We start from the raw sequence: 12,183 nt of genomic DNA on the forward strand, positions 1-12,183 counted from the left end.
AAATTAAATGTGTATCTTTTATGAGGATTAGCAAGAGAAACAAAATGCAGTGGCACTGAAAAAAGGAACTCCTTTCTCACAACCCCTCATTAAGCTCCATTTTATGTTTTACCTCCACATAGTTTCCTTAGAAATTCTACCATTCTGGAAAAGTTAAAAATTCAAAGAAAATCCTTTCCAACGTTGAATGCCCCAATGTGATTTCAAAACACTAATTCTATGTACCACCCAGGAGCAAACACATTTCCTGAACTGACCAAAATGTAGAATATTTAGGTTAAAAAAAAAATCCAACACACACACAAAAAAAACAACACAAAAAAACCCACATGGAGTCTGACTGGCTCAACTCAATAACTTTTTACTGAAGTGGCTGCTGCCAAATGTACACGCACACTTCCCCTCACAAGCGGTGTTCTCCCTTAACCCTTTGGGCACACTTGTTCCTGATATTGCTGGGGAAAGTTTTACCTTTCTGACAGCAGTGCTGCCTCCCTCCTCTCTTCCTCATGTCCCTAACCGTAAAACAAATCACTTTATTTCTGTGCTCCTCTACAGGCACCAGGGAGAAAGAGCTCCAATGTGTAACTCACTCTGCCATGCAGCAACTCTAATTTGTGTAAATTCATCCATTCATTTTATTAAAAAGAAATCAACTCAATTTGAGAGCAAAGGCAAGTCAGCGACCACTTCCAGATTCCCAATACAACTTTATCACTCTCCCAGCCCCACTTCCAGAAACCTTGTGTCTTTTCCTACTACATTCCCTATTGCTCTTTCAAAACTAGAGGAAACTGTCCGCTTCTGATAGCAACGAAGTTCATCACTAGCAGAGTGAAGTGCGAACTTGTACATTGTGTCAGCCAGTGCAGTAATAAAAAATAAATAAATATCATATTAAAAGCTTTTAATCATCAGCTCATTAGCTAATACGGCATTTCGCTAATCCTCCCCTGTAGTCTTTTATTTTATGAATTCTCAGTAGTGTGAAAGTGAAAGCTGCAACAGACCAACGTTTCACCTCTGTGTTTACCTGGAATGCCACTGTAGTGAAACCTGTTCATAAAATAATTCTTTCATAATGGAAAGCATTAGGCAATTTGAATGTATGGGGAGTTTAAGTCTTCCTGCCAATCATTAATAACCTTTGTCATTATCACTTAGATAAACATCTGTTAGGAAGAGTCCAGTCAGAACTGATCTTGCCTTTGGGACATGGAGGACATTGATTAGATGAGCTATCAAAGCTACTTCCAGCCTTATTTTCCACGCTTCTTGGCTCTTTGGCTGCAGGTATTGCCACCCTCAAAAAACAGAAGAGGGTGTGGGGTGGGGTTTTTTTTTTTAGCTAAATCAAAGCTATAGAGTAAATTAGTGACAGAACTGTTTCCTGGCCTCATGTTCTATCCAGCAACCAGCAGGGTGATGTGCCTAGATAACATGGCACTGGTTCAATTCCCACACACTCCTCAGCTGTATTGGAGGGAGCCACTCCTGGAGGCTAAAATGTCCCATAAACTACTGCTGTATTCCCATGCGGCAGTTTGTATTTTTCTCACCTGTCGGTTAGCTTCAATATACAACCCAAGAGTATTCACTCGGTAGCACAGTCCCTCTTTCATTATATGGACGTAGCAGCGCACTTTTCCTTCGTGGAGAGTTTCATTCATATCTCCTCTATGATCATTCCAACAAGAGTTATCTGGAGCAGGTTTCAGCAAGCTATTATCTTCCTTTATGAAACTATAAATGTCTGGAGAACACACACATGCATGAAGTTAGACAGGATTTAATGAAATACTTTCTGAAGAGGAATACTATTAAAATAGTGTTGGTGAAGGGAAATCTTTGCCTCCCATCATCCGAATGGCTAGGTACTTAGCAATCATTAACAGATTTTATCACATGTAGTGAGTAAGTGCTTATTTTTATTCTGCAGGTGGGAATCAAGGGATCAGGACAGATGCAATGTTTTGCCCAAGGTCACACAAGGAGACAGCGGAAATGCTAAAAATAAATTCCAAGATCCGAGATCCTGTCCAGTTCCCAGTGCAGGGTGGTTAAGGCTTAGTCTGTTGCCCTATGCAATTTTAGGAAGTCCCTCCTAAAATCACATTTTCAAAACTGCATTTACCTATACTGTATTCCAGAAGAAAAAGCACAGAGCACCTAGCTGATTTGGTTTTGATTTACACCAAAATAACAGAGGAGAAAAGTATTTATATAATGCACAATACTGTTTGAAAAAGAAATCTACTAGAATCTTTGTTATCATGAAGTATAAGAGAAAAAAAAACCCAAATCCCCAAACTAGTGTTTCAGGCTAACTCTGTACTCTACCCAATAATTCAGCTCTAGCATATGGGCTTTAAAACCTTCATCAAATCTTTCATGCTTGTACTGACCTAGAGATGCTTGTTCTTTTTTCTTTTGGTCCTCCTCTTTGTTGTCTAGTCCTTGCTGCAATGACGTAGGAGAAGAGAACTGTTTCCTAACCAGATGTGGAATCAGTTCACTCCGGAGAGATGTGATGGTCCTGAGGAAGGAGATGCACACATCAAGTCCACAAATGCTAAAACTTACATGTCTTAATTTTCTTTGCATAACATTATCAGATATTTTGCACATTTTTCATGACAAAGAATCAAACCAGACATCTGGCATTAAGACAATGTCCACTAGTCATGTGTTTCTTTAATGCATTAAAATATAAAGGAAGATCCAATATAAGGAAAAAGCTTCACCTTCAGAACTAATTCCCCTATATTTTAACAGAGATGCCTAGAACTTAATATGGCATCACCCTCTAATTCATGCTTGTGTGCAGATGGAATGCAGAGCGTACCAACATTGTAATGACAACAACTAAATCCACTTTACGTGGTTTAAAAAATGGCATCAATTGACAGGAAAAGAGAGAATAAAGTGCCTTTAGAGGAGAAAACAAAGCAGCTCCTTTTCTTTGTGATAAAAACATGGAAATGCTCAAGGATGTATCAAGTATCAGACCCTTAAATAAAAATATTTATGACACGGACATTAATGATGTCCTCCTGCTCATACGAAACATCAATAATATTTTTAAAGACTCAGTCCTTTAACCAAGAGAAATCAGCATATTTTAACAAGTTTAGGTCCCAAGAGTTCACACTCTTTGGGTGCCCCGATCCAAAATACATCAGTGAACAGAGAGCTTCCAAAGGCTTCAGCCGGCAACACACCCACCTTCCCTGCGTACAGATTGCAACTTTTATTATATTCATTCTGAGACCCCAGTACTAGGAAGCAGAGAAATCACATGAGGGGTTTGTGATAAAGCAGGGAATTGAACCCAAGCCACCTATGCCTTAAACAAGGACTCTGATTCACTAGATTATCTTTCCTCTTGCATTGATTTATACATCACAATGAATCAAGAAAAACCTCTCCCCAATAGACAAATATCAATGTAGAAAGCCTACTGTACAATGGGATTATAACCCTGGTAACTCCATTTTAACTATTAGAAGATAATTTTATTTTTCAATAAAGTATTTGGAAAAAACACCCAAATCAATAGTTTTTACAGTTGGAGTGCATGAAACGCAGTCTTAAAAGAGCTTTATTGTTGTTGTTTCATTATTTTAACAATATGCATTTAGTTACTGAATTGGGGATTATTTAAAGTAGTGCTTGGGAAAATCATGCGGAAAATGAACTCAAACTTGGCATGTATAAGAGGAAGTGCTAAACTTCAGAGGAAGGATTGGGAGAACTACACAGAGAGCTTGGCTAGAGGAATTCAACAAATGATAACCCACAAAGAAAGAGAAATTATTTAAAATGGAAGACAGCGAAACTAGGAACTAACTATAGGTTAAATTAAAAAAGGAAAGTACTAGAAATAGAATCCTGAAAGTGATTTTGGTTGGCAAAATCTCTAGCAAAGGGAGATCTTAAACAGTTCAAACTAAGAAACGTGCAGCTCATAACCCGTCCAGGCCCCTGCTCAGGTCAGTGATAGTGAAGCAGATCTAAGGACCAAAACAGTCTCTCCTGTTTCTAACTCTGATGGGAAGATTCAGATGTGATTGTCAGTTCAGCCCTACGAACAAACATAGTGTTTTTCTTTTTCTTGGCAAACTTCTCCTTCAGTCCTCAGCTGCAGGTTGTGTCACATCCTCCGTCCTGCGGTGGGATGATCTAACCCATCCCAGATCCGAAATTCTGCTTTTATTTTTTATTACAGACAAGGAAAAGCTCTAGTCTTCGGTCTCTCCTCCTTCTTGAAAACAAGATTACAATCACCTTCAGATAGCTGTATTTCAGGAACTAATGAAGCAAAACACTTCATTCTTTAATCACCAAATTTCTCCCTGCTAACCACTTACAGGCGTGCTCTGCCATGGCCGCCCTGGCCCCGCGCTCCGACACACGTGTGGCTGTGCAGATGGGCAGTTTACTAGCTTACAATGTTTGCCTGCAGCTGTGCCATTCAGCAATGATTTCCTGCTTGGGTTTTATACTTCATCCAAAACCGACAATCCTGTGTTTCCCTCAGAGGCTGGCCATGGCATTTATAAGATATATTACCTATAAAATATCCAAGTATTTGGCAGTCTTAAATAGTCTGATGCAGAAGACAACACAACACGGTAGGAAATGAAAGCAGTGGAAAGGGGGAAAGACAAAGTTTTGCCTGGTTTTTGATGGTTTATTCTTTCTTGGCCAAACTCCTGAAGCTTTCCTGTGATTCTCTGAAGCGCTAGCCACATTCCTTCAGCAAAGGTGGAGTAAATCTCTGGGTCATCCATAAGATGTGGCTCAGAAACACACCCTTCTACTGCAAAAGGCAAAACAGGAAGGTTTGCATTTGCTTGCAGAATTTATATGCAACATTAAAGGAATATGCCTTTGGAAAGTATTAAAAAAAATATGCAGTAAGGCCCTCAGTGACAAAAATTTGGGAATTTTTTGCGACAGATCTTGCAAATGTGGATATATGAAGTGATAGCGTGAGAATATTATCTGCCTGTCAACAGTGGGGGAAACCAAACATCTGGCTGGGACTAGGAAAGGAATTTAAATCAAAGGAGGGATAGGACTGAGGACCCTTCATCAAGAGAGGAAGGAAAAAAAAAAGGAGGAATTTGGAAGAACCAACTAGCCTGTAACCTAGATTCAGAAGAAAACAAACCAAAAAAGGTTTCCAGTATAATGTGTTGAAAATTATTACAATAAAATCCTGAACTACACGTGCCTATATTAAGAAGAAATAAGTGTAAGACTATATACACTGAAGAAAACAGTCTTTTTTACCCTTTTCAGGTTTTAAAACTTGGCACCACCCTAGTTTCTAGGCTTGTTATTTTCTTTAGCACCAAGAAGTAAGAATGAAATACCTGTAATCAACATAAAGAGAAATCTACTATGAGCAGGAGAAAGAAAGTGGGAAGGTGGGCGGAAGGAGAGGAGGGCTCACAAAATTTTGGCAGAAATTCAGTTCTAAGCCAAGTCAGAGTAACCACGATCTGACACCTCGCAGGAAAATGTGGATGGTACAGAAGATAAAAAGGAACCTGCTTTTGAGAAACACTTGCCAAAATAAACATGCTTTCATAAATTCCAGCTCAAGTGACGAGCCCTTTTCATGATCTTTCATTCCCCAAAATTTGATTTTTGAAATGATATCAGTCTGTTTTCACCTCAACACAAAGTAGTAGGTTTTCAATTAAACAGCCAAAGATTGAGGGTGCCGCTAAATTGCTGCTTGTATAGGAATGGGGAACTAACCCCTGGAGCACCTTATGTGGCTTTAGTCCCATGAGAACAACAGGAGATGGCAGCAATTTTGAAAGGGGTCGATTCTGATCACATTTTAAGCGTACAAAAATTAGAATGATATCTGGGATGGAATCCTCCATTCACACAACAGGTCACAACAAAGGGAGATGTTGGCAATAGACAGTGCACACGCAGGGGAAATGAAGACAACAGAGCAGTTGAAATTCGTGGTGCACGTGCAAGAAACAACTGGGAATTCAAGAGAAGATAAAAGAAAAAAAAAAGAGAAAAAAAAGAAACACCCTGGAAAATATATTAAATGTGTCTATTATCTCAGAGCACACATCAGTCATTTGCAGTCAGCTCTCCAGACTGTAGACTCAGACCTAGGCTTTATAAACCTGGGATATTCAAAGTTAATTTTATTTAAAACCTAAAACGTTAAGATACAAAAATGGATACTTCATCAAACAACTGTAACTTTACCAAGTACTATCACCACCAGAGACAAATCAGTACCATGGCTTTAGAATTCCTTTATCCCCAGACCCTGTGCACTACGACGTCTTCCCAGTGTTCCTGGGATTTTTGCATAACAGCAAGGGCAAGAGAAGGTTTGTGCTAAATTAAAAATTTTCACTTGTGAAGAACATTAGGTCAAAATACCTTAGATCTTTAAGTTTCATATTTAAACACAGCTATGCAGAAGTTTTCAGTGAGTTTTAACCACAAATGAAATTAAAACAGTCTGTGATATGGCAGAATTAAGTTTGTATCTATGTATGTTATATTATGTTGTATTATATTACATTACATACATTACAGCCCACAGAGGGCCAACTTTTACTTGTTGCTGAAATGCAACTGCCTCTGGGATGAAGGGAAGCTTATTGAAACTTTAGTAAGAAATGACGAACAATGGAGCCAAGTGAAACATGAGAAGAGTTTTGGGGAAAAAACAAATTTTGACCACCTAAACTTAAAAAAAATATATATATATTTCACAATTACGCTTCAATAAGCTGTGATTCCTGCTCTTAGACATATGTATTGCTGGAGACTCTGTCCTTCATGTAACACAGAAAATAACGGTTCTGACCAATACTGTTAAAGAGAAAATGTCATTACATATTTTATAATAATAGAAGAGTCTATTTAAGTCTTAAGTTTAGGTGACCTTGCAAAAGTCTAGGTACCAGGAGGTGCTGTTTGGCTCGACCCACAGCAGGAACGGGAGCATCCACAGCTTTTATTTCCTGCAGCCAGTTCTCACCAGCTTCAGAGACCCTGAACACAACTGTCAGTTCCATTTACCGGCTGTCATTCATTTTCATTTTCCATGTTTAATGTTAAACACCATAAAACAGTATTAATGAGTATTAGCATTTTAATATCCTCCCTGTTTTATTAATCTGTGATGAAGCATGAAATCTACCGTTGCTGTCAGCACCCACCTGTGAAATCTGCTGTTACTCTCCACGGGCTCGTTGCAGGGGGTCTCCCTTGCTATCATTATTAGCACAATCAGCTACATCTACAGGTGCAGATAGTATTTGTAATTCCCCACTACAAATAAGCAGATTATTAGCCCTTTTAAACCTATTTTGGCCTTTTTTTTTTTCTTTTTTTTTTAACAGGCTAATATTAGCTCTTGTACGACTATGCAGGCATACAGCATGTTGGGTTCTGATCTTAGCTCCATGGCCTTCAACAGAGATTCTTCAGATCACATCAAAAGGAGAATGTGAGGCTGTATTTCAGACTGGTGCTCATAATTAATGTTAGAAATGTATACATAAATACAACTAAACAAATCCTAAGGCACTTACAGTTTTGGCCAAAAAGGAGTTGCATGTTTATGCAGAACAATAAAGATGTAAGAAAAAGGGAGGGAGAAAGAAAAAAAAAAAAAAGGGTGTGTTGGAAGAAAGAGAAAAGTTAATTCTGAACCCTGTAGGTACATAGTTCATGGTTCTCATCGCTTAAAGGATAAAGCCAAATAACATTTAAAAATTCCATGTAAGCTGGGAGCTCTCTTGTTGAATCTCAACGTTATTTTCTCCTGATCCTTTGATGGAGATTAAAAATTTCCATGTGAATACAAAGAAAGAAACAACAGTTACTCTGAGATTTTTTCCCCAAGCATTTAATGCTCCAAACTAGAGCAGCCAGCCACCATTCCCATCTCCTCCCCCCTCCTTAAAGAAAAAAAAAGTCAACTCACTTTGAAGAAAAGACAAAACAGGGTCAGGGCAAGGGGGATTAGGGAAATGATATTTATATCATGGACCAAATTAAAATGTCAATGCAAGAGGCAGGCAAACAGCCCTTGCCACATATATACACCAGGCATGTTTCCTCAAGGAAACAGGAAAGAGATTTGAAAAGAGTTAATGCAGTCCTGAGTTAATACCACCTGCCTCAGACTCAACACCACTTAAAAGACAGTGTTTGGGTCCATTTCCCACAATGCGGTTTTAACAAGCACAATGGAAAAAGCAATTACAGGCCTTTTCCCCTTCTTCTCACCGATTCACTGCTAAAAATACTGGAATTTCTGAGACACGCTAAGAATGTGGAGAAAGCAGACAAGGACTACGTACAAAAGGAAAAAGTATCAAATGATAAATTTATAGGGTGTGCCACATCCCTGCAGAAGGCTAATTCTGCCCTTATATCTTGCAATAATCTTTTTGCCTTTGATTGGTGTCCCCAAGACTAATTATAATAAAGGAAAACTCTAAAGTAACCAGGCAAGCCAATAAACTACCAGGCAATTACTTGTGCCTATTTCAGTAACGTGCAACACCAATCATAGCATCAAACAGATGTTATTTTCTGCTACATTCTATTTGTCCTGTTCTACTTTCAGAATTTCTATAACAAAAAGAGTAAATATATTTCTCATCCCCCCCCCCCCCCGTTTCATATTAACTACTTATTTGTCAGTGTCTCTTATTATTTTTGGAGCTAAAAGCCTATGGAAAAGGCAAGGAAACTTTGAGAAATGTTCTACTAAAAGGTAATTCCACATGACTGCATTTGTGCTTCATTTGTCTTTCCATACTATTTTCTAACCAAAACCTTCAAGTCCGACAGCAACCTACTCCCAACGTCCATAAGAGCATGCGTGACAATATTTCCAAAACCATCGCACAGCAAGACGGTGTAACTGCACAGCTCTGCTTTGCAGGCTCAAGTTTATGGACGGCTTCCCAAAACTGCAGAATCACCACCGAAATCCCCGCATTGTGGATGATGGAGGGAAAGCAGAAGATGACACACAAGTGATGGTCATAGACACCATAAAGCAGAGAGGATACAGATCAAAGTATGGAAGGGATGGTATGGATGCAAACCACATAAAAAGCTCTTCTCAAGTTCCACCAAATCTGGATGCACTTAAAGGAGCAGAGATCTAACTTCCACTTCTGCCAAAAAACCCTTTGGGAAACAAGGCAGCTTTCTGAAAAACTGACCACAGAAATTAAAACTCCTCAATTACATACTCCAATCCTTTCAAAGCGTGTGCGCACTCAGCTCGGGTCACCTAAGTAACCTTAACTCTGCCCACTCGCCAAACAGCCAGGAACGCCCCACAGCTCCCGACTAATACAGCTTTTGCATGGGAATGCCAGCAAGTTTAGACATTTTTAGAACTTCTCTCTGACCAAAAGTCTCTGAGACTGTCAGAGGCCACCCAGGGTGTTTGGCAGGTTGTGTATGCCGCTGAGGAATGGATCTCATTCATTCCCAGACAGCATCCCATTCTTCTAAAACAAGCGCACCTGCACCAAATGCGATTCCTTGCCAGAACTCATCTTTCCCCATTCTCTCCCACCTCCGCCTTTGCAGCCATCTGTGTCTGAGTTACCAGCTTTCTCCCAAATACCTTTGAAATTAGGCTCCTTTTCTGAAAAGTGCACTGAACAGAGGCATTCTGATAATATGCCTAAACAAACACATGCATATGATGCATTTGATAAAGTTGACGTGTATCCATAAAACTGATGAAGTATGTAAACTTAGAGTGCATAAGTATATATTTAGATAGAGTCAAATGCTTCAGACTCATCTGTACAAAACATGTAAGTGTCAAAAAATGTAGACATGGCTGTAGCTTCACATGGGTAAGCTCTTTCACCCCACTCCACTGAGGCTGCATTAAAGGCATAGACGTCCACATCGCTTTGCTCTGTTTCTCCATGCAGATACTGTGTTTGGTGGTCTGCAATCAAATGGACCCACTCTCGGTTTGACCTAACAACATGCCTATTCTTTCAGCAGTCTGGAAGATAAACTGGAAGCTCTGGTCTGTAATTCAGTCCTGCTTCCACCTGTCTAAGTCCCATTCCTACACCCTTCTCCCCAGCAATCATTCTACCTTAATTAGTTCCTATCCTCACTATTGATTGCTAATCCTTGCTTCACCCCTCCCAGGAGGACAATTCTCTTTACTGTGGCATTTGCAACACGATCTTCTGTCCTGTGATAAGACTTGACTTTTTTTTTTGGTCACTTTATCCTTTCCTGAAGAACTTTAAGATAAAGCTTTTTGGACAATGAATCCCACCTCCTCTTCTTCACAAGCCTACTTTTACTCATAATGTTTTTTCCAGGTGGCATTCATCCGGAAAAGTTTGGTATAAAATGCTGTGTATGCTATAGTTCATCTCTGCATCTTTGATTTAGGAAAAAGCCACTTGTCCTCCCAAGTCACGTCTTTGACTTCTTCAAAACTGGTAACTTAACTAGACAGCACTCAGCACTTCCCATAGACTGTCCCGTGGCTGTATAAAATGTTATACTCCCTTTTTTATTTTTTTTACTTTATTTTAACTAAAGAAAATTGTAGTTGCTCCACTTTGATTCAAGACTGTGTTGCAAGATCAGCCTTTATCTCATACTCTAGCTACTTATCACATTCAAAATGGAACTTAGAATACTGTTATTGATTGATCGATGATTCAGTGACTTAATGAAGATATCTCTTTGCTACTCTATTCAGGCATGTGTGCCCTATCATTAGTAACGTTCATTCTCCCTTCTATATGCAGGAAGTTAAAAGTCGCCCGTCATAAGTCAATGCAATAATAAAGTCAGGAACAGTGTTATAGATATCTTTAATATTGCTCATGGTTCATTTGACTGGCTAAAGCACAATGAAATTTGACATTGAACTAACACCTAGAATATAAAAACAATGAGAAGTGGAGTAGTAGGGAAACAATCACTATTTTCTCTCCTTTCCAAAAATTCAACTCATGAGTAAAAGGGGACTCAACGTTTCAGAAGGATCAGTCAGTGACTGAGGTGGTGTGGCAGAAAAGAGATTTAGAAGCAAACTGAAGAGGGGAAGAAAGGAAAACATTATGTTAAAAATTCTTGGAAGTTGTAGAATCAGATCGTCTCAATAGAAAATAAAGGAGAATTACGTTTCCCACTGCAAGAGAAACATACCATAATACCACATATAAGGACTGTATCATCACAGGGAGATGTCCAGCAAGGTAAGATAACAATTTCACCCCAAGTATTATCTTACTGTAGAAGATAATACTGTGTAGAAGAAAATGTACTGCACTGATGAAAGAATGCTTAGGGTGATGCTGTCCAAGTGGCAATGATTTAAGGAAAAAAGAAAAGAAAAAAGTGCATATAGATGGATAAAAGAATCATCATTCCTCCTTGGTTCAAAATCCACATCTTGTATGAAGACAGAAGTCCATTTGACTGAAGGCTACCCAAGGAAACTGCAACTTGCATGAAGCAGTGGAAAAAATAGTTAACAATTTTTAATGTTTATTATCAGATCAGAGCAAGCCCAGCTGAGGCCACCAAGAGGGCCAGGAGCACATGACGCAGGAGGAGAAGCTGGGGGAGCTGGGTTTGTTCAGCCTGTAGAAGAGAAAGCTGCAGGGGGATCTGATTACAGTTTTCCACTAACACCAGTGAAGCGATATAGAAGACAGCCAGACTTTTCCAAGGGGTGCACAGTAAAAGGGCAAGAGGCAATGGACGCAAGCTGCAACAAGGGAAATTCCAGTTGGGACATAAAAACAACCAGCTTTTCAGTGAGTGGTACAGTCCTGGGACAAGGCCCAGTCTCCATCCTTGGAGATTTTCAAAACTCAACTGCAAAAAAACCCCTGAGGAACAGAAAAGTTAAACTTACTTGAGCGGGAGGTTGGACTAGAGACTGCTAGAGGTCCCTCCTCAACCTAAATTTTTATATGATTCTATAATATTTACTTTGACATTTGAACGACCTTTTTCATGTCCTCCCTACATTCACTTTTCATAGGGAATCCAAAGGGTCATTATCTGATGCTGGAAATCACACTTAGAGGACAAAATTAACAAATTTTAACATTTACTTTAGAAAAATTTGCATTAGGAGCAGCTTGCGTGCATAGAATA

At 39.2% G+C, this 12,183-nt stretch overlaps 1 protein-coding gene across 3 annotated transcripts in view; it reads right to left on the bottom strand.

The window, feature by feature from the left end:
* Positions 1-12,183, bottom strand: part of EIF2B3 (eukaryotic translation initiation factor 2B subunit gamma) — a 102,894-nt gene that overhangs the window by 29,802 nt on the left and 60,909 nt on the right. For all 3 annotated transcript variants that reach the window (XM_054211175.1, XM_054211174.1, XM_054211173.1), the window contains 2 exons: positions 2,406-2,536; positions 1,560-1,753 (listed from right to left, as the gene is read on the bottom strand). In XM_054211175.1, the coding sequence (XP_054067150.1) occupies positions 1,560-1,753; positions 2,406-2,536 (325 nt within the window). The remainder of the gene's footprint in view (positions 1-1,559; positions 1,754-2,405; positions 2,537-12,183) is intronic.

The sequence above is a fragment of the Rissa tridactyla genome, chromosome 8, assembly GCF_028500815.1.
Source record: "Rissa tridactyla isolate bRisTri1 chromosome 8, bRisTri1.patW.cur.20221130, whole genome shotgun sequence".
Classification (NCBI taxonomy): Eukaryota; Metazoa; Chordata; class Aves; order Charadriiformes; family Laridae; genus Rissa; species Rissa tridactyla.